The sequence below is a fragment of the Onychostoma macrolepis genome, chromosome 19, assembly GCF_012432095.1.
Source record: "Onychostoma macrolepis isolate SWU-2019 chromosome 19, ASM1243209v1, whole genome shotgun sequence".
Taxonomy (NCBI): domain Eukaryota; kingdom Metazoa; phylum Chordata; class Actinopteri; order Cypriniformes; family Cyprinidae; genus Onychostoma; species Onychostoma macrolepis.
Genome location: NC_081173.1, coordinates 9,499,292 through 9,522,753, shown reverse-complemented (window position 1 = coordinate 9,522,753; position 23,462 = coordinate 9,499,292). Strand labels below are relative to the sequence as shown.

The following is a 23,462-nucleotide window of genomic DNA, read 5'->3' as shown; positions in this document are numbered from 1 at the left end:
GCATCGCTAAGCGAATGCGGGACTGTCAGTGTTTTCCTTCCACTAGACACAAAGAAATAAATAAAAACAGTCTGCGTGAGGCCCTCCCATTTTTATTCTGGACGCCTCGTGACGTAACGACGCCGTACGCTCTGCGCTACGTTCCCATGGCAAGATGGCGGCGTCCTGAGCAGACAACTCTTCTGTCCGATTTTCATGTTTATTTTGTGAGGGTAAGTGTTAACATTGACATAACTTGTGGATGTGATGGTTTGTATAATAATACTGAAGTAAAACTGGTGGCATATTGTGCAAACGTGGTGTTTTTAAACCGAACACTTCGGATCACTCAGACACATGCCTTCAGCCATGCTTGAGCTGGATGAGAAGAAATAAAAACATGTCGCGAGAATGAATTATTATTTTAAAACATGTTTGGAAGTATAAGTTGTGGGGAGGTTATGTCTATGTTTATTAACACAAAATGTTTTCTTGTGTTATTTTGTAAGTCACTCACAGATTAGTGTTGATTTCACGGATCTGATCATGTCAACTTTATATTTGCGTTGCATAATCTTTCAGACAGTAACGTTACTCAGTTTTAGTAAAGCGTTACGCACACAGACTTTTTACTTGCACTTGTGATTGCATTGTTGTGATGTTAAATCATTTGTGTGATCATTTTGCGTTTATGTATACTTGTTCAGCATTAGTTTATGATATTTCATTCAAATTGTTTTGAACTCTTAAAGAAATGTTTTTGTCAAAATGTTTAAGATTATGTATACAAACATCACTGCAATTATGCAGATGCAATATGACCACTGTGCAGTACATATTTATTAAATTTCTTACATGCTGTCACAATTTGCACATACTGAATGTATACAATATCTATAAATATATTATAATATGAATATATATTTCCATGTCCACATTCTCACAACAAATGTGGCCAAAAGTCAGAAAGTAAAAAAAAAATAAAAATAATTGTACAACTGAAAACGGATTTTTACTTAAAATAATAATAATCATTTTATAATAATAGTAAAATTATATTTGAAACCTGGGATTTTATACTGAAAACAAGATTTGAAATGTAACTTTAAAAAGAAAGAAATAATTTTTTTTTTGTTTATTATAATAATAATTATTATTATTATTTTTCTAGTTAAGAATAGTTTAGTCCAGATAAACTACCATTCAAAACTTGGGGTCAGTAAAAATTGTATTTATTTTACTTTGAAATAAATTATATATATATATATATATATATAAACTACAGCTTTTTTGATTTTATTCAGCAAATATACATTAAATTGATCAACATATTTTTATTCCTGATAAATTATTATTTATCTAAAATAGAAAATGGTCAATATTTAATACAGCTATAAAATATATACAGCTTTTTTATTTTATTTTATTCAGCAAAGATACATTAAATTGATCAAAAGTGACAGTAAAGACATTTACAATGTTGCAAACTATTTTTATTCCTGATAAATGATTATTTATGTAAAGTAGAAAATGCTCAATATTTAATACAGCAATACAATATATACAGCTTTTTTATTTTATTCAGCAAGGATACATTAAATTGATCAAAAGTGACAGTTAAGACATAATGGTGCAAAATATTTTTAATCCAGATAAATGAATATTTATCTAAAATAGAAAATGCTCAAAATTTTATTATAATTTGATGTTAAAATGTGTTTATATATTTACAGTAGTAGTGTTGTCAAAAGACCCGGTACTTCGGTACCAAGTCGGTACTAAAGAAATGAAAACGTCACGGTACCAAGTTGTTTTAAGTACCGGTGGTACCGAGTACCCGGTCAACCCGGTTCTTGGCGTATGATTTCCGCGATGCAGAAAACGCGGACGGAATCTCAGAATCCAGTTATTAAAACGGAATTTATAGTTTAGCACAGAATGTCACGGAATTTGTCAGAGTTTAGATGAATTAATCAAAAGTAGGTCATTTCACTTAGATCAAATCGCGATATGGACCAGTATCTGCAAATATTAAGCCGCAAAAGTCGATTCAAATGTGAATCCTGTATGTTCTGCGAGTCTCTGTGTGAGTGAATGAATGGCAGAGACGCGCGGTTTTGTTTACTATACACTGAAGCGCGCGTGATGCTCGCGGTGATTTCAGCATCTGCCGTCTCAATGAGGACATAAATACATAAACAACATCTACAGAACTGCTCTGAGAGTCACTTCACGAGCATTTTACCGTTTCATTGAGTAAAACCAGCGTCAATTTAAATGTATTCACGGCAACCCGTCAAAATAAAAGTTCGGTTTATCTAAAGACATTGTAGGCTACCATTAGGCTACTATTATTTAGTAGAATGTATGTGATAGGCTACTACTACTACTGTTGAAAAAATTAATAAATCTTTATTTTTTAAGAAATAATCACTCAATATTTATTCCATGTTTTAATTTTAATAGTAAATCCCCTTTATTTACCCAAAAATAAAATGTTAAAATTTAATTAATTAAAAGACAAATTAAATTTGAGTGAAATTTGTTTACTGTTTTTCATACTTTTATTACTTGTGGAAAAACTTGAAACACAATTTTAAATAGGTATAAAGAATGGCATTGATTTTTATACATTTTATTTTTGTTTGACTTTATTAATTTAAAAAAAATGTTTAATTAGCATGTTTTTGTGTTTTGCTTTGGTACCGAAATTGGTACCGAGAACCGTGGATTTTCACTGGTATCGGTACCGAATACTGAAATTTTGGTACCGTGACATCCCTATACAGTAGTAGTATTTCTGTGACAAATTCCTTGTGTTTCTGAGCAAGCAACAGCCCAGTGCTAAAATTGAAAATGTTAAGAAGCATGGCTTAATGAGGATGATGTTAAAACATATGTAAAACATAAAAATAAAAAAATCACCTTTCACTAGTGCGCTTACACTACTTCTTACTTTTCTCATTTCAGTTTTTATAAAGTACATAAAGATGCCTGCAGTACTGATCCTCAGCAATGAGGTGGTCAAGATGAGGCCAGAGGTTAAACGGGTGAAGGTGCTTCTCATCCGGAAACTCATCCGTCAGATCTCAGTCCTGGAGAAGAAGAAAGGAAGTGAGGCAGACTTGGAGAAGTTCCGCAGGCGAGCGGCCAGACTTCGGGAGGAGATCCATGAGCTGAAGACTATCACGCCTGACAGCGTCACCAAGGCCGCCCTACAGAAGGACATAAGCTTTGAGAAAGTGTGCCGGAATAAAGAGGCTAGCCTATCCGAACGAGCCATCGCCCGCGTCGCCACACACCCACAGTTCAGCAAGAAAATCCTGAACATAAAGGCAGCCATCAAAGCCTTCAAAGAAGAGAGAACAAATGCATTAAAATCAGAAAAACAAGCAAATAACAATGCAGAAAATGTCACGTTGCTAGATCAGTCACAAGCAGACAGCGATGATGATGATTTGGGTTCAGAGAAGTCAAGCGATGAAGATGATGATGAGAAACTGAAAGAGGATGATGGTGATAAAAAGACAGATGAAGACAGGCAAGAGGAGACTGATGGTTCCACACAGGAGAGCCAGAAGACGAGTGTAGAGACAATAAATGAACAGACCAATCAGTGCCAGAAGGAAGAATCACCAACAGTTGAGGTAAGTGTATTTGAAGTGGTGAAATTATTAGTCAAAACTATAATTACATATTTCTTCCCTAATAAAACACACTGTATCCAATTATACAATAAAACAATGCTAATAAAATAATGTTAAATAAATGTTTCACATAAAATTAATAAGCCTCATGTTGTTCCAAACCCGTATGTTGTTATTTTATCAGTGCAACACAAATGAAACATTTTTGAAGAATCTTTACACAATCTTTTCTCATCTATTGAAGTCATATGATAGATTCGTGTGGAGAAGAGGCTGATAGTCAATGCTCACAGAAAATATGTCCCTCCGCACACTTTCAAATCAAATATTCCTCCATTACACGTTGTGTCAGGTTAGATGTGTATCTCAGGACCAAACGTCTTTGGTGAAAACCATGCCAATAACGTTACTATAATCTGGCAGCACTGTTTATAGATGAGTGCCATTATCAAACTAATTAATTTTGAGTTGGCATGGCCAATTTCCATATCCGCATTCCCACAACAAAATGAGGCCAAAGTAAAAAAAAAAAAAAAATAACCAGAAAGTTTGAAATTGTAAATCTGAAATTCAGTTTTTGCTTTTCATGCAATAAAACAGGATATTTGAAACCTGAGATTTGATGCTGAAAACAAATTTAAACATTTTTTTCAAATAAATAAATAAATAAAATAAAATAAAATTGTTCACGTTCACTTTCTTCTAGTTAAGAATAGTTTAATCCAAATCAGTAAGATTATTATTATTTTTTATTCATGAAGGATGCATTAAATTAAAAGCTATTTCTAATAGATGCTGATTTTTAACTTTATTTTCATTAAAGGATGCTGAAAAATGTATCGTGGTTTACCCAAAAATACCTAGCAGCACAACCATTCAACATTGATTAATAGTAAGAAATATTTCTTGAGCAACAAATCAGCATATTAGAATGATTTCTGAAGGATCATGTGACACTGAAGACTGCAGTAATGATGCTGAAAATTCAGCCATCACCGGAATAAATTACAATTTAAAATACATTCATATAGAAAACTGTTATTTTAAATTGTCATAATAATTTAGAGCATTTCTATTTTCACTGTTTTTCATCAAATAAATGCAACCTTGGTGAACAAAGGGACAAACTGAATGGAAGTGTATGTGATCGTTCTCATTCATAGAATACACTGGATTTAACATGCTTAAGCCACTGCGATGTCAGAGCCTTAGATTAAGGTTAAACAATTATTATGAAGCAGATGAAATTATATGCACAGTGCAGATGAGAACCCTCACAATAAAAATGTTGCAGCTGCTGTCTATAAAATAAATAATTGCTGGATAGATTCTCTCTGCTGTACTGAAATCATACAGAACCGTGACCCCAAATCTGAGGTACATACCTCAGAAATTCAATTTTGTGTTCAACTGGAAAAAAACATAATGCAGGTTTGGAATGAAGATGATTAAATAATGAAAGAATGTTCCTTTATAGATGAATTATTCCATTGATGCTCTTTGTATGAATGTTGTTCTGAAATAAATGCCTCTTACAGGAATCATCTGAAACAGTGGGCATCCCAGAGGAGGTAATCAGGATGAGGAAGGAAGTGAAGAGGACGAGGGTACTGATCATCAGTAAAATGGCAGAGCAAGTGGCTTCTCTGAAGAAGAAGAAGAAGAAGAAAGGTCAGGAATCAGAGGTGAAGGAAAGCCAAGAAAAAGCAGCAGAAATCATAAAAGAAATCAAGGCTTTAAGGAGCCTTAAACTGGATCAGGTGACCATGACTGCACTTCAGGAGAATGATGACCTTCAGAAGGATTTGCAGGACCCTCAGGCAAGCCCAGTGGACCGAGCCATTGCACATATCGCCACACATTCCCGCTTCATCAATAAGCTTCAGAAGGTCAAAGAAGCCATCAAAGAAGAAAGAGCTAAGGCTGCTGAAGCTAAGCAGAAGAAAACTGACAAACTGGATACGGTGCAGTCCAAGAGTGAAGATGAGGAACCAGAGGAGGAAGATGAGGAATCGGAAGAGGAACCTGAGGAAGACAAGGAACCAGAGGACGACCACAACAGTGTTCACAGTGAAGACGATGGTGATGTGGTAGAGGAAAAATTGAACCTTCCTACCACTGAGATCCATACGTCTAGTGTTGCAGAGCCAACAGAAAGTACAGACTCTGATCTTGTAAAGGTGCCACCTTCCAAGATCATCACAACATCTCCAGAAAAATCCAAAAGGGTTGAAGTTAAATCACAGAAAGCAGAGGCCACGGCTTCTAATGTCAAAAGTTCTCCTGAAAAGTCTTTAAATGTAAGTAAGAAGAACATTGGTAAAGCAAGCAAAGTAATGGAGACCACCTTAAAGCCACAAAAAGACCTACCTGAGACCAAGAGGGATGAGGCAGAAAAAGACGAGGAAGAGAGTGATTTATCAGATGAGGAGGAAGAGAAGGAATATTTCGACGACAGCACAGAGGAACGTTTCCATAAGCAGTCGTCTCAGTCTGAAGAGAGTGATGATGATGACTTCTTTCTGGGCAAAGTTAGCAAATTCAAGAAGCGGAAAAGTAACCAAAGTAAAGTCGAGGAGAAAAAGAGTGAGCTTCAAAAAACTGACAAGGAGGCTACCGGAAAACCCCATGAGACGAACCTTGGTAAATTACAGTCTGTGTTTTGCTCAGTGTTGTCCAAATCTAGCATGTCCTCTCAGAAAGCAAAGGTTGGCTCTCACAGTGACGGCCCAAGACCTTCTCGATTCCAGAACCAGAGGAAAGGCCCTGAGGGTAGGATGAAAGCATCTCAATATAAAGGCCAAGACATTGGCGCTGACAGGAGGACGGGACCATTCAAACCCAATAGACAGACTTTTAAAGTTGCTGAACAAAAACAAGCGGGACCTTCAGGGGCAGGGAGGGGAAGGCCACAGTTTGAGCAGAAGCGGAATCCCAGAGGTCCACCTGGCAGGATGTCAGACCCACCCCAGCAGTCCCTTCATCCCTCCTGGGAGGCTAGCAGGAAGAGAAAGGAACAGCAGGCACAAATCACAGTGTTCCAAGGGAAAAAGATCAGATTTGATGATGATGATGATTAAGAAAAGACTGCTCAAATTCATTTGATGCATTTATATTTTAAAACATAAAAATTATTCCTGTTAAACTATTTACTGTGAATTTGTATTAAAACACAGATGTGAAACAGTTGTTCTTTGTTTCCTGTTCAAAGCCAGTGTGAATTTTCCATTATGTGTAATACATATGTCATAGATAAAACTGTGTAAAAGTGTTTTTCTTTTTTTGTTTAATTATTATTTAATTATATTATTATAATTATTATACCAATTTGATTATATTTTAAAAGTTGCAGTACATTTATTTATTTATTTTTTCTGTATGCTAGTTCTAAGGTTTTCTAAAGCCACACAAAGATTCTCTGCCCATAGTATAACCTTGGAGGGTGCGGAAAGAAGATTTCAAATGAAGTCCCTCTTAGTGTTATTGAACTAGCATTTATACAATATTTAACAATATTTAAAATTAGTTTTATATATATATATATATATATTTATTCCCCATATTTTAAAGATTAATTAATAGTCATTTTGGTGTGTTTCTGTCAATATATCTATTTAATTGTTATTCTTATCTCAGTTTTAGTTTTAATAATTTTAGTACAACAAATGCTGCCTTGCCAAGTAACTGATTTAAAATAACTTGACTTTTTTTTTTTTTTAATATTTGATTTCATTTAATGTTTGTTTTGTTTAAATTAACAAATAACTTTTAATTTTGTTGTTTCTTTTGGTTGTGGGTAACAAAAACTCTCAAATGCTTTTTAAAAAAACAAACATATTTTTTGAGCTTCTTTGGATTTGTGTACGTTTTGTTTCATGTTTACATTTACGTGTCTGTTAGATTTATTTTTCAGTTTATTAAAATAGCTTATGTAGTGCACCAAGAATGTGTCATACATCTGACGCCCCCTAGAGGACAAACCGGTGTATTAAAACAAATCCGCAATTGTGCGTTTTCATTGGCTCCACTATACCTACACGTCAGCACTTGAGGGCGGAAAACAGAACGGTGCTGGCGAATGATTTCGCGTATGCAAATCCGTTTCAAATATTTCCCGGGAAATCTGAGTTTCGCGGGAGGACCTTTCGCGCGTAAACCTCATCCCCTACTTCATTGTCCGCTTCCTGGAGCCATTTTTCGCTCTAGCGAGAGGGAGTTTGCATCGCATTTTAATCGCTTACATCGGGTGTTTTAGGCTTTAGCAATCTCACTCATATTACAGCAATGCATTCCTAACACTGTGCGCTTTCATCATTTATGATTATTTTATATCCACTCGCTCGGATTTGAGAGAAAACGAGCCTCAAAGCACAAGTGGGACAAAGGGAACCTGCGCCTCTGAGGATCATGAGAAAGGGGGGTTCCTCGGTCCCAGGACAAGTAATGTTAACAGGGGTTGTTAGAGGTGAACAACACGGTGTTTTTAGTGCGGTTTCCGATCGACGGTGTGCAGCTTATTCCAATGCAGCCCGTATACAAATAAACACACCGCCGTCCACTAATAATGTCTGTGTGCCCGAGGCTTCTGCTGACAGTTTGTACACAACTCCTCTACAAGGAGCGACACATGGGACAGGACTGCGACCCACACTAGGACGACCACCGGTAAGTGTCTGCTTTAATTCAGTGTTTAAGTGTTGCACATTCAATCCTGTAAATGTTAAGTCGTTAGGCTAAGTCCACTTAGCCTACTTCTGCTGTCATCATGGCTACTGCTGGAGCTGCGTTATGTGCATTCAGTATCTGGAGTAGGCAGGTTTATTGTGTAAAACGAATCAGCACGTTTCAGATACTTAACTAATTAAGACCCTTATTGACTGTCCCCAAAAAATGCGTAATGACGCATGATGACTGTTTACCACAAACAGACATGCATATTTCCGCAATGTAGTCCTTGCTGTTTTTACGATTTAACTTTAACTGTATTGGACAATACGACTGTAACTGTATGAGACAAGCTTTAATGCATTGTTGATTTTTTAAACTATAAATAACAATAGTGTAGTATTTGTAACTCGGTTGGTTGTCCAGTTGCACGCCTTTTAAAGTTTTCTTCGAAAGCTCGAGGGTTGCTGCTGTAAATCGCTTTATATAGGTCTGATATAGATAGTGTGCAGTGTAATATCGATCAGATATGGTCTAATAGAAGTCTAAGAGTCTGCTAAACTCGCAAAAGCTTGAATTAGTGGAGTCTAGGCCCTGGTTTGTTGTCTTAGGATGGGGGATGGAGTCATTTCTGAGCTCGCGGACTCTGTGCTAAGCCAAATGCTTTGCTAACTGTTGTTTTTATCGTTATTTACTGCAAAACCTCCTGACTGGCATCTGTTTAGGATGCAATTTGGCGTACGTGAGGTCGATGGTTTTCATATTACCCAAACTTAAACGGCTTACAAGAGATCAAACTTTTTTTTTTTTTTGGTAGTGTTCAGGACATGAAACAATACAGCAATTATAACTACTTCAGACTTAACCAATCTAGATGGTTTCAATTTAAAAACGATAAATGTAAAACTGAAGTGGGGGGGGGGAGAAAAACATGGATAGGAAAAGCAGATGCGGATGAAGGAACAACAATAAAACTAAAAATAATGTCATACAAGATTAATTCAGATTATATTGTGAATATGAATCACAAAATTGTGAGGCTAAATATGCAGTTATGAGCATTCTAATGTTAATGTAATGTTGATATAAGAAAATTGCTCATTTTGAGACCGTTTAGAGGAGGTGTTAAAATATGAAATTTAGGCTTACTATTTTTGTTTGTGGGTGTTATTTTTCTCCCTGCAAAATGTACAGGTTTACAACAATCTATTGTCTCATTTGTATAGAGACGTAGCAAGGTAACGTATGACCTTAAATTCAGCAAATCTGATTTTAAGATCAAAACATTTATAAATTTTTATTTTATTTTTTTTTTACCCCAAATACAAAAATATGCATTTTATCTGTACATTTACACAAGCTGCAATGCATGTATGCATTTGTGCAGCACATTAAAAGTGCACTTCCTATGACATCAAACTGTTTCCTATTTAACAAGTTATGATGACAGCAGGGTTTTTGCAACATGCAACATGCAAAATGCAAAAAATAGATCTTGACTGCATCTATAATTATCTCTGGGTCAGTGGTACTTTAAGTTTCTCAGTGGTCACTGAGTTTAAGACTTTAGTAATGGAGGACAGCCATTTTGCTTCCCCCCCCCTGCTCCATGTGTGTTGACTTTTAAATGTTGTATTATTAGGTAAAACTAATATCTGCTGCTTTGTTACATGAATCCTGAATGGTTTGCAAAAAATGCACTTTTAGGCACTTACAAGGTGTTACTCTTGATAAATGTACTTTTTAAGGGCCGCAGACAATATATTGGCAGATTTTGTGATTTATTACCCAATCATTTTGCCAACTTTTCCAAATAACGTAAGTATTGGGTTCAATCCACTCAGACATGTCTATGAATATTGCACCCGTTCTGTTCTTAAAATGAGGACATTGACTAGTCTAAATGTACAGAAAAGCTAAAAATCCCATTTTATGCAACATTTCAATTGTGTAATGCTTATACTTTATATGTAATCTAGTAACCCTGAAAGATTGGATCACCTTTCATATTTTATTTTCTTGAAACAGGCTAAAAGGAGACTGGAGCTGGACATCACAGACCACCAGTACAGCGAGCCAGCTAAAACCCTCCGGAGTCGCAAGGGAGCTCTTAAACTGAAGGTCCCCAAAGGTATAAAGTTCATTCTGTGGTTCCACGGTTTTGCTGATGTGATAAGTGTGTAGAGCCACCTAATATTAAGTTATACCATATAATTACATTACCAACCAGCCCTCCTTCATTCTGCTGCAGAGTTATGAATGATTAAATGACCTCTTACATTTCAGCTCCCAAAACCCCACCGGAGAAGACCCGATACGACACATCCTTGGGATTCTTGACTAAAAAGTTCTGTCAACTGCTGGCGCAGTCCTCCGATGGAGTGCTGGATCTCAATAAAGCCGCCATTGTGCTCAACGTCCAGAAGAGACGTCTGTATGACATCACCAACGTGCTGGAGGGGGTGCGCCTCATCAAGAAGAAGTCAAAGAACAACATACAATGGCTGTGAGTTGCTTAAAAGTGTGGTTTGCATTAAGCAACGCTGATTATTTTGGACGTTTAGTATATTTGAGCTTCTAGTTTAGATTTAAGGAGTTTTAAGAGTTGACTTGTTCTTTGCTGTTTGCAGGGGCTCCAGTTTGCCGTCAGAGGGTGGCCTTCCATCTCCAGCCGTGCAGAGTCACAGCCTGGCCAGAGAGATGCTGGCGCTCACTCAGGAGGAGAGACGCCTGGATGAGCTCATTCAGACCTGCACGCGTAACGTCCAGCAGATGACTGAAGAGATACACAGTCAGAAATATCCTTTATTTAGCACTCATCTGTACTTTAAGTGTGTAATAGCCACTGAAGATGAGAAACCGTGAGCACTGGCAGGAATTAAAGTAATTCCCTGTTTTGTCCTTAACCTTTCTCACATATGCCTATGTGACCTATCAGGACATCCGAAGAATAAAGAGCCTAAAAGACCAAACTGTCATAGCGGTTAAAGCTCCATCTGAAACAAAGTTGGAGGTGCCTGACCCAAAGGAGGTAAACAAATTTAACTTTTAGTTTATGCATATTTAGGCATTTCACATCAAGAATGAGAACTATTGAGGACTAACAAGTTGAGGACTGTTTTCTACACTTTGAAATCTTGACTGTATTTTGCCTTATGTTAAATTAGTTATATAAGACAACTTCTCAAAAGCCTTGTTGGTAGCCATTTTAAATGCTACAACAAAATGACTGTTTTTAACTGCAGCCCTATAAATGTCTATTTAGTGCACTGATTGAGGTGTCACAATCTTTAAAGAGATAGTTTACCCAAAAATTAAAATTACCCTTATGATTTACTCACTCTCAAGCCATTCTAGGTGTATATGACTTTTCTTTGTCAAATACAATCAGAGTTATATTAAATGTTTCTGACTGTGTTTCCCAAAAGCATTGTAAGCTTAAGTACATCGTAGACCCTTTGAAACCAATGGAGCTACAATCAACTTGGGCTTACGATGGTTTTGGGAAACACAGCCCTGGCTCCTCCAAGCTTTATAATGGCAGTGAATGGCTGTTGAGGTTTTGAAGTCCAATAAAGAGCATCCATCCATCACAAAAAATGCTCCACATGGCTCACTTTTGTACGCGTGTTCACGAGAGAGTGGCGTTCTAGCTGATGACACAGGCACAGCGTAGGGCTGGGAGATATGACGATATTATCATGTATCGACGATGTCTTGTAAGTATCACGGTGTCGATGTCAACAGTCTGGTAAAAGACGATTATCGACATTATTGGGGCGGGAAAAAATTATACATGATAAACACATGATAGTAAGTTGCAAAAAATATTTTACGTAGTCACCATACAGGTCTTTTTGCATGCTAGAATGAAATAATTTAGTAGGAGGGTTAGGAATCGAAAAGCTATTCCAATTTTGGAAATCAGATCAGATGCGTAAGGTCAGGAATCGAATTACTTGCTATATAATTACATTTAGATTCTGCATCTTGATTCGTGTGTGTGCATTTTTTGTGATTTTAAAAAGATTCAACCGCAAGAAGACGAAATAGAACTCTCTTCTGCATTCGTGCGCTGTTTTCAGCGTGCACACACAAAAGCTGCCTCTTACATGGGCGCCGATTTATGTTTCTGCCAGTGGGTGCTCAAGCCTCAACCCAAAATCGTGCAGTATAAATAAAAACATTTTCATCGTTGTTTCCATAATAACTGGGCTAAGTTATAAACGCACAACAAATGTAATATTTTCAAATATTTTAATTCTCATTACTCTGCAAGTAATTATACTGGGTGTTCGTTTTTTTCATTGTTCGTGTTTCGGTGTTTGTCAGAATTATATCAAAATATCCCATAAATACTTGAGACATAACCGACTGTGAACGTAAAGAGTTGAGAAAGAAAACAAGGGTGTATTGGATGTGTGCATTGACAGCAGCCGCTGCCGCCAGTCATTAATGTTAATCAAAGAACAAAAGTAAAGAAAATCCCTCACTGATCTTGACTGAATCACTTTTGTAACCTCAGTTTATATTTTATTTGCCTGTTGTTTGGCACTGACTAGTGTAATGGCAACGTGCATCTGTGTATGTGATTATTTTGGAGATGCGTTCCAATATAATTCATGCTTATTTAGGTTATAGGCCTATTCTATTTTACATTTTACATTTATGCATTTGGCAGACGCTTTTATCCAAAGCGACTTACATTGCATTCAAGTTACAGTTTTTACATTTTATCAGCTCTTGCTTTCCCTGGGAATCGAACCCATGATCTTGGCGTTGCTAGCGCCATGCTCTACTATTTGAGCTACACCTCCTGTTGGCGGTGGGACTTGGGTAGATGATATCGGGATATTTAAGGCGATTATTGATGCTATATTTTTGACATCGCCTAGCACAGCGTAAGCTCCGGTGATGAGTGACGAACGCAGAAGCGCAGTGGAGAGCAAAACAAAACACCAGTCTTGAATTAAAATATAAAACAGGGATTTGTGAAGAAAAATGTCAGGATTTCGATATATTGCAGTAAACAAAACTTGGCTATCAGGATACTGTATTCTCACAGGAGCATATGCTACATGTCCTAATCATCTGCTGGAGCGCCATTCTCTCGTGAATGCACATATGATAGTTAGCGGAAAGTCGTATGACACATACATCAAGGATGGATTGAGGGTGAGTAAAATGTGGGGTGATTTTAATTTTTGGGTGAACTATCCCTTTAAGTACAACACCATAAATGTCCCCAGTATTCTTTTGTTTACACTTATGCATTTGCATTCAAGGTACTCATTTACATTTATATCAGTTTGTTCTTTACCTGGGTATTGAACCCATAACCTTTGGTCTTGCTAGCACCTGTTCTACCGTTTTAGTTACAACAAAGCAAAAATACTGAGATACTTGTAAATGAAATTGCACAGTATATGAGCAAGTAATGTCAATTCAAACAAAATCTGTCCGAAACCAAGGTGTTTCAGTTTTCTCCTCCGTGCAAATTTTCCAGAAAGGTTTACTTTGTCTGTTAAACCACTTCAAAATGTTATTGGTTCATGATGATTATGTAATAGGTGATTGTGCTTGGGGCTCTTGCGTTCTTTGACAGGAAGCAGGTTTGGTTCTTTGATAAGTCCATTGAGGTTAGACAAAATAAAAAATAAATAAAAAATGAATATGCTGGGGTAATGAATAGGGGTGATTGTTCCTGATTGGTCAAATACACAAGTATGCCCACTTTGAGTATTCTTATAAATGCAGTTGGTAAGTCAATGTCACAGTTGGGAAAGAATTTAGGTGTCAATATATTGCATTCATGCATTAGGTCTTAAAAGCCTGTTTTGAACGGTTGTTAATATTTTCGTGAAGGGAGATCAAGCCGCATTTGAACCAAATTTTGGACAATGAGTATCAATAAAATCCTAACAATGCATTCTCAAGCAAGAGAATATGGGGAGCCTTAACAGCTCTCTGCTTATTTTGAGTTGGATATGGCTGAAATGACTTGAGGTTGAGTGAAATAGATGTTAATTGAATAGCCACTCTAAAAACTGATTCACTGAGTGAGTGAACCATTTGTGGCATGAGTCAAACTCTTTCAAGAGCCATTTTGACAGGTTAAAAACCCTCTTAATTTGAGTCATTCATTTACAAACTATGTGGTTTAGATTTGTGTTGTCATGTTGAACCGCTAAATAACACAAGTTGACTCATTGGTGACATGACAAACAAAGTTTTGATCACTTTTGATTTGTGTACGGACTTGTTCACTAAACTCAACATCCAATCAAAGTTCTCGCTCTTACCGATGGCCCCGGCACTGATTCAGCATGCCGACATGTGGAACACACCAAAAAAACTAATCCGGCAAATGCTTCAGTGTGTCCAGACGGACCCAGTGACCGTTTACAATCATTGGACAGACGCAAGATTCCCCCCCGCTGTAGTTACTGCATCATCAGAGAGAGTTGCGGTAGCAGAATGCAGGTCGAATACCACCAGCTCGCTGACAAGCCTCCTAGCTGCTTTAAATGGGTTAATGCAAGTTTACTGAAAAATTGCTCGAGGATTTTACTTGTCCGACGGGACACATAGCTTGATTAAAACTTAAGTGACATTTTATTACATTCAGCGTAAACGGCGATTGATAATGGATAGTGTATTTCTGGTATCAATGTTGCGCTGTTGAGGCTCATGCTGTCTGTCTCTGTGAGAGACTTATATGGAGAAATCAAATCAAATGAGCATAACAGCAAACATAAAGAAACTCCCAGAACAAACATACTGAGGTAAAAATTCAAAATGTTTAGTTTATTTATAACGATGATGATGATAACATACCATGACAAGGGGACTATTTTGCTAAATTTTCATGATTGCAAATGTTACATTGATTTTGGCTCAAGAAACAAGTAGTTAAGTAGTTACTTACATTTTAGACAGAATATTGACTATTTTGTTCTATTTCACCAACGAAAATGGTTCCAAACAAAGATCAGAAGTATTGCACATTCTCCAAGCAGCACTCGCATTGTAGTTACTGAATGATTCGGTGTTTTGAATGAATCGGTTGAATAAGTGACTTACCGCCACCTACTGGTGGTTTAGTTGGTTTAAAAGTATGCATTTTTCCACCAACATTTCTTATTTGTATATTAAAAAAAAGTTATTTAAAACATTAATCTCATAACATTATTTATTGGGGTTGTAAATTTGTAGTGAAAATTTTATTTGATTGCTAACAGCCCTGTTTTCCTCCTCAGTTGTAAGAATTTGACATGAAAGACACATACATTTAATAAGGTTAAAAAATATTGGACTTTGTGGAGGTAAATGACAACCTGGGGTAAATATTAAAAACATGCAAATTTAAATATGTAAATGCTGAATAGAAAACTGATGAAAATATTGCTTTATTTACACCACCTAAAATATTGCTGATGTGGAGCTTTTGAGGGATATTTTGTATGGGATATTGTCTTCAGATATGAAAAGTTCTCTGTATATCGTAATAAATAGCATTTTTGACAGCAATGATATTGTTTTTTAAATTTAAAAACACATTAAATATTACATTTACGCATGTAATATAATGTGTATTTCCTTCACAGGTTTGGTCTTAAATTTTACATATGGTGGCATTAAAGGTCTTAAGTCTTAAATCTAACTTATTCATATCTGTAGACACCCTGTGCTTGCCAACAGCTGACTACTGGTGTGTCCCGGTTTTTCCCAGATCTTGTTCTAACATGAAACCACAGCATTTGGTGTAGTTCTGTTGCTTTTAGAGAAGAAACGAAAGCTGCTCCTTTCCATATCATTTTCCAGTGGTTCCTGTAATTACACAAACTTATTTCGCAACATTCGAAAGATTAGAAAAAGCACAACATACAGACTAGGCTTGCTGCGATTAGACCGTGTTGGCGGTAATACCTTTGAGCCATAACACCAGTTACTTCACTTGTCCACTGTGGCACCGCCCCAACCGTCATTTTCATTTTAATAGTAATAAAAATCATTTAGTTCAGTTAGAGCAGTGGTTCCCAACCTGAGGGTCGCAGGAGCTTATATGATTTGAGGTCAAATAAAGATAAAATGTTCCACTAATAGTTTTATATTAAAATATTTTTGTATGTTTTTAAAAAATCGTGCTTGAAATAAGACGATTCTCTTTATATAAAATATTAACGATTCTCTTTTACGCTAGCCAGTTACGTTCATGTTCCAAGCTGGAACGACTGTCATTGGCTGTTGTCGGTTCAGATAACGTGCGTGTCAACACAATATCAATCAAATGAAAAATGTCAGAGAAACGAAAATGCGGTGATTCTTCGTCAGATGTGAAGAAAAAGTTTAGCCACTATGACAAAACCTACTTAAATTTTGGTTTTATTGAAGGTCAAGAGAAGTCCCAGCCAGAATGTGTGTTCTGTGGTGAAAAATTGGCAAACGACATGAAACCAAACATTGAAACGACACCAGGAAACAAAGCATCCAGAGACAATCGGTAAAGATCAGGAATTCTTCAAGAGAAAAAAAGAGATGGCTCTGCCAAAAAGACCGACAGACGTCAGAAAGGTATTCGAAAGAGCAGGAAATGACTTGCAGAAAGCAACTAAAGCTTCCTTTTAGTGTTTGCTATTGATTGTCAAGGCAAAAAAGCAGCATAATATTGGAAAGGAGCTAATCAAGCCCGCCTGCATTAAAATAGTGGAGGGATTGTGTGGCCCACAAGCAGCTGAAAAGGTTAAATCTGTCCCACTCTAACAACACCGTCAAAGACAGAATTGATCAAATGGCAAAAAACAGTTGCACGAAAAGCTTAGAAAAGTCCAATTTGCTATACAACTGGATGAAACTACCACAGTTGCGGGAGAGTCTGTGCTTATCGTATATGTACAGTATTTTGATAGAGACGAGTTGAAAAGTGACATACTTGCGTCTGCCAATTTACGCAAATCTTGTCGCTTGTTGAACTGATGGGGCTGCCGTTATGATGGGTAGAAATAAAGGATTTAACAGCCGTTTGACGGAAAAAGCTCCAGACTGTGTAATCTTCCACTGTATGATACATTGCCAGGCACTCGCCAGTTAAAAAAAACTGTCCAGATACCTTCGTGACACCCTGGCAACAGTTGTAAAAGTCGTAAACTTAATTCAAAGTCGCCCTAAAAACCAGAGATTATTTGCACAGCTCTGTGAAGATGAAGCACATCAAACGATACTGCTACACACAGAGGTGTGCTGGCTTTCGCGGGGCAAAGTGCTCGTGCGCTTTCTGGAACTGAGGGATAAAATCCTGGAATATCTACAAAATCAAGACCACACTTTGTCGGAGCAGCTGACTGATGTGTTCTGGATTAAAAGCGCATACCTTGCTGACACATTCACTCTTTATAACATTTACATTTACATTTATGCATTTAGCAGACGCTTTTATCCAAAGCGACTTACATTGCATTCAAGTTACAGTTTTTACATTTTATCAGCTCTTGCTTTCCCTGGGAAACGAGATCAACAAGAGACTGCAGGGCACTGAGACAAACATATTGGAGTGCAAAGAAGCAATCAATGCTTTCATACGCAAACTGTAATACAAGACTGTAAAAATGTCACGGGGGAATTTACAACACTTTCCCTTTCTGCTTCAATATTCTGGGGGTACCGTGAGCGCATCTTGCACGCAGAGTTTTGCCATCACATGACTTCGCTTCAGGTGGAATTAAAGTCACGCTTTGCGGATGTTGGTGCATTGTCCAATGATTCTTGGGTTATGGACATGAGGAGGGTTATTTTGGCTGTGAAGATGAGCTTGCTGAACTTCAGACTGATTCGCTGTCAAAGTACTTTCAGGAAAATGGTTTCAAAAAGCTTTGGATAGTCAGGGAGCTGTTGTTGCACCTAAACTCACAAACTATGCCATTACAAAGATCGTTCTTCCGTTCTGTACCACCTACCTCTCTGAAGCAGCATTCAGTGGCTATAAAAACAGTCCCGCAACAGACTGGAAGTCCACAGTGATTTTAGACTGGCTGTTACTGCAATTACACCTGACATACCATCGCTAGTCAAAGGCATGCAAGCCCGAGGTGGACATTAGCGTTATGCGTTTACGCTGACAATATGATTAGCCTGGTAAAAATACGCAGTGTAATTGACAGTAGCCTACATCTGTCCATGCAAGAACATAACAGTATTCTAACGTCAATGTTTAATATTTTTCATAATGTTCAGTATTCTGTATGTTCATACAATAACCTGAAAATAGAGAGAAAATGTTCTTTGTATGTGATTAGCCTTGTATAAATAAGCAGTGTAATTGAGAGTAGCCTTCAACTGTACATGCTATAACAACGTACTAACGTTAATAGGGCTGCAACAACTAATTGATAAAATCGGTTATTATCGATAATGAAAATCATCTACAACGATTCTCATCGATTTAGTCGGGCCTGCCCACAGTGCACGTACAGCTTCAGCCGGTCGCGTCAAATTACAGCACCGAATAACGCATTTCTATGTACAAAACGCATCTAAAAATAGTGGTAGAAACAGAATGAGATGCTGCGGGAGAAGTTTGTGACACAAGCTGCCCAAAACATGAGAATTCTTTATTTTAAGCTTTAAGCCTATACATTAGTGTAATGGCTTGCCCTGTCAGGCGCTTTGACTGATTGAGGGTTAGTTCAGTTTACGGTCATATCCTTATCTGTATGAGACACAAATTCACGTGAGCACTTCCATTTTTGCATAAAGTTCCGTCCTGACAGTCTAAGTTAAAATCTTTACTGAATGTGCAACGGGCCGGCGCGGCGGGCATGTGAACGCGTGTCGGAGAGGGAGACAATATTCAGCGCAAAAACATTCATTGTGCTGAAATGTTGTTGAACGTTAAATTAATGTTTACAAGTCAAGATGTAGTGCACATTTTATGAGTAGGAACTGTAAAGGGATAACGGCGTGTAATTGTCTGAATATAAATATAACGCCGCTTTTTACAGGATAAAGAAATTACAGTTCGTGACTGTGATCAAAAAGTGAACCCGTGTTCCTGCAGAAGATTACTCTTACTCTCTTGTTGGTTAACACTGAATTTGTTTATTTTTTATATCTTTATTATCTTAATTTTTGATTAAGAGATTTAAACTATAGGCCTATATACAGTGCTTAAGTTTATTAAAAACTTAAGGCATGGTATATAGCATGGCGCGAGCATGGTGTATTTTTATTTGTAATAAAAGTTCTATGACTTATATAAAGGTTAAGTGAGTTTGATGTATTTTGTTGCTTGAATTGCATTCAAGCAATTGACGCCGAATTGCTGCGAATTCACTTTTAAGCTATTTAAAAGTGAAGGAAATAAAAGAGGGAAAACTCAAATGACCTGAAAACGAACAATTGCTTTACGCCGAATTGCCGCTAATTTGGAAGTGAAAGTAAAATGCACACGACCCTACCCTCAAAGAAATCAAGACAGAAGAGACCAAAAGAGATGGTAAATGGGAATGTCTCACTTGTCTACTTGTGCTCGGGTTGACCAAAATGCTTCTTACACTTGGTGTAAACGGGGTCAAATAGTTACTTTGATCTAGTAGAGGCAGCTCATTTAAGTAAAAGTGATTTGTATTTGTTCCATATACTTAGAACTCCTTTTTAATGTCCATTCAGAGTTTACAGGTCCACCTGAGTAGCTCCAAGGGTCCCATTGATGTTTTCCTCTGTACGGACGGTGGTGACTCCGGGAGCCTGTTGCAAAATGGCCTTGATGTGAATGGAAATCACCCTGCGTTTCTCAAAGTCTCCCAAGGCAAGAACTTCTACAGCAACAATACCTTGGTCCTTCCAAAAAAAAAGTTCATATTTCAAGTTTTTTTTTTTTTTTTTTCCTGTTCTTTATCATTTCAGAAGCAGCTACAGATGGAATGGCTGATGGTGTGAAGATGAACGGCATCTCTAACGGTGGCGTCAACGGTTATGGGCCCCTGACTGGAAGTGCCCCCATGTCACCCCTCAGTTCCTCCTTGTCTTCTATTCTCCAGCAGCCGGAGGAGTCCATCCCCTTCGTGCCGCTGTCTCCTGCTCTTCTCAGCGATGAATACATGCTGGGTTTGGGTGACGAGCAGGGCATAAGCGATCTGTTTGACTCCTGCGACCTGGACACACTAGCATTGGATGACCTGCTCAGGATATGAGCGATCCCGGGGACCGATCGGACACGTTTTCAAGTTAGTCGATGGGTGCTTCTTGGTTCTTGAATGAAATCTGGATTGGCGAGATTGGTGGGCATAACTCTGGGGATGAACTACAGACTGAACTTAATGAATTCTAAAATTTTCCTTGTCGCATTTGACATTGACCGTTTACGCATGGATCTTACTGCTACGGGGATCCAAGGTTTCTGTTGTCTGATACTGTACAGATGGGTTTCTGTATCCTGATAATGTCATTTTAAAGTTATTTTTAGTGTGGTGAATTGCATGAGCTGTGTGATTTGTCTATGAACTTTGTCATACTAGTTTTCCTGACGGCCCATCTACAAATAACGCCAAAAGGTCACAATTTCGTCATAATGGAGTATTTCTCTACTCTCAATGTGGACGTTTCTGTTCATTTGAGAATCTCTTGCTTGCTCTCTTGGGGAAAAGGAAACATCTCCGTATCATAGGCTAGCTAAGTATCAAAGAAGATCAGAGTTGTTTATTGAATGATCCAAAGTGCATTTGGTGCTCTTTCATTTAGTATGCTTTTTGCCAGTGTTCAGCATCTCAGGGCACAGATCAAGGAGCGAGTGCTTTGTGTAGTGATCTCTGGGTAAAATCAAATTTGTTTTCCTGAGCTACGGTGTCTTATCCCTTTTGTTACCAAATGATTTTGTGCAAAGAAATGGCAATGTTGATGCATTTCGGTGCGCTTCATTGTGTAAACAACAACGTAATGATTCTGCGTGTTCCGGTACTACAGTTTTGGCTTATGTTTTAAACTTTAGATTGGAAAGTAAACTTTGGATATGACCCTAGTCCCCCTCAATGTTGAATGTATTTCAGTATCTGGATTGCACTGAAGACTGAAGTCTTACGAAGCCATCATGGACATCTGTGGCGTAAATTGCCACATGATTATGAAACATTTAGTGTCCCACAGAAAATTGTAGGGTTTTCAGTAGTTTTTTTTTTTTTTTTTTTTTTTTTTTTTGTAGCTCTAATTAATTCCCCAGCATTATTTCTCTTCTCTTTCTTTGTCCATTCCAATAAATTATTATCCCCACCCCACATCTTCTGGAAAAGCTTCATTACATGCTTATAAACAGGCCACTGTTCTAATACCTTTTTCAATCTTTATTCCTGCAAATTAGACTGCCGATCTGTTACTTTAGTTGTATTTTCTGTAACCTTTTTAGGAGAGTTCAATTGTTGAATACTTCAAATGTGAAGTAACTTGTTAATGCAGTTTTTGCTGTGGTTAAAGTAAATTATGGTACATAATTTTGAATTAGTGCTAATGCTCACTAGTTCTCTTGATTCTGCATTGGAATGAGGGTGTTGGTCATGTATACATCCATATTGCATAGAAAATGTTATGATTAATCACCAGTATGTAGGCCTATTCTATTCTACTGTGCAGTTTGATTTACTCAAATGTAGATTTTGATTTATTTTTTTTATAACAATTAAGAGGCAGTTTTGTGTGCCAATGTGTGTGAAAATGTGAAGTTTTATATGTGGATTGTAAACTGCACATCACTTGTTTGCAAATTGTTTTTAATAAAGTTATGAATTTCTGCATATTCTGCCCTACTGATTTTGTGTATCGTTATATTGTATCACTTAAGCAATGATTTCAGTTTATGTAACCAGTTCTATGTAAATTCTGTTATGTCCTGAGTTGGTGCTAAACATCAATCATTCAGAATTAGTTTATCCTGAGATGGATAGTTTTTTTTTTTTTTTTTTTTTTTTTTTGTCTTTATTGGAGCTTGAGAAACTTCTGAAATCCTCAGTTACCAATAAATAAAAATAAATAAAAAAAAAAAAACCGAACAAGATGTTGCCTATAGTTTGACCAGTTTTGCATGTAGGATATACTGTGCCACTTTAATTTTTTATATTAACAAGAAATTATACTTATGAATCAAATTCCAAATGATATTGTCAGGATGTTTGGTATTAACCAGTCTGTCATAAGGCCTTGAGGGGGAAAAAAAAAGTCTAGTGACCCATATTAGGAGTAAGCAGAATCACTGGGGAATTTCTAAATTTTCAGTTCAAATAAAATATTAAATATTTGAATAAATAGTGAACAGCCCTGAACTGTTTTATTTTTTTTTTGCTTCACTGTTGAATTAAAATGCTAGCTGTATAATGATCCTCCAGTGTGTTGTCAATTTATTTATTTACGTTTTGATCAGTTTTTTTTATTTACTAGTGAATCTATTCTAAATTAGTAAATATATTTTTCTATTTCTGTATTAATGTGATGCCTGTCTTCCCCTCACTTGCCATTAGATGGCATGTTCTTCATTTGAAAGAGAAACGTCTCTGAACCATAATCTTAACAATGTTCCACTCAAAATCAATGCAGTGCCATTTAATGTAGATCTTACACTGCTTCTTTCAAAACCCAGTGAGCACATATATTTTTTCCTTTCACAAAGGCCTGCATACTTTACATGGCTACCTTTAGTGCTTTATTGCAAAATGTAATGCATTATCTCAAAGACATTCCACATTATTTCAGCCCTGGTGACTAAATGTTTAATTTCATATTATTTTTGTGAGTCCCATGGCCATCAGCGCAGCCAACATCATCAGAACGAACAGACAGACACGTTCTTCTACAGACGTCCCTTATCTCGCCACGTTTAGACTAATGTGTCTCAGCTTTAAGTCTGTCTGCTCTTTGTCTGCAAGAAGCAGCATTGAATGGGCAGGCAATCTATGATGTAATTTGTTTTGAGTGGCGCCCCTCTCGTCCGCCTGTAGGGGGCACTGTTGAGACACCAAAGAGGGCCCAGACACACTTAACCTAATTCCCCAGTTTTGCTTGCCAGACACTAGGTTCATGGAAAGTCACAGATTTTATCAGTTATTCAAATTATAGCATCCATCCAGCAGTTAAAACAAATGGCTGCAGCTGTTCTCATTGGTTATGTGAAAACTGATATTTGTGTGCCCTTGA

The 23,462-nt window shown here is 37.1% G+C and overlaps 2 protein-coding genes across 3 annotated transcripts; both read left to right on the top strand.

The window, feature by feature from the left end:
* The first annotated feature begins 87 nt into the window (after positions 1-87).
* Positions 88-6,810, top strand: srfbp1 (serum response factor binding protein 1). The gene is made up of 3 exons (XM_058752948.1): positions 88-212; positions 2,950-3,626; positions 5,165-6,810. Exons 2-3 carry the CDS (start codon positions 2,970-2,972, stop codon positions 6,704-6,706), a joined length of 2,199 nt encoding a protein of 732 aa, XP_058608931.1. The 5' UTR covers positions 88-212; positions 2,950-2,969; the 3' UTR covers positions 6,707-6,810.
* A 695-nt stretch (positions 6,811-7,505) lies between these two features.
* e2f3 (E2F transcription factor 3) lies at positions 7,506-22,319 on the top strand. 2 transcript variants are annotated; one of them, XM_058752950.1, is made up of 7 exons: positions 7,506-8,291; positions 10,320-10,422; positions 10,578-10,797; positions 10,922-11,093; positions 11,212-11,322; positions 19,956-20,094; positions 20,193-22,319. In XM_058752950.1, the coding sequence occupies exons 1-7, from the start codon at positions 8,034-8,036 to the stop codon at positions 20,477-20,479; spliced, it is 1,290 nt and encodes a 429-aa protein (XP_058608933.1). In that variant the 5' UTR covers positions 7,506-8,033; the 3' UTR covers positions 20,480-22,319. The 2 variants fall into 2 exon arrangements, with proteins under 2 accessions (XP_058608933.1, XP_058608934.1); XM_058752951.1 differs by lacking the exon at positions 7,506-8,291 and adding an exon at positions 9,186-10,109.
* Positions 22,320-23,462: the final 1,143 nt, after the last annotated feature.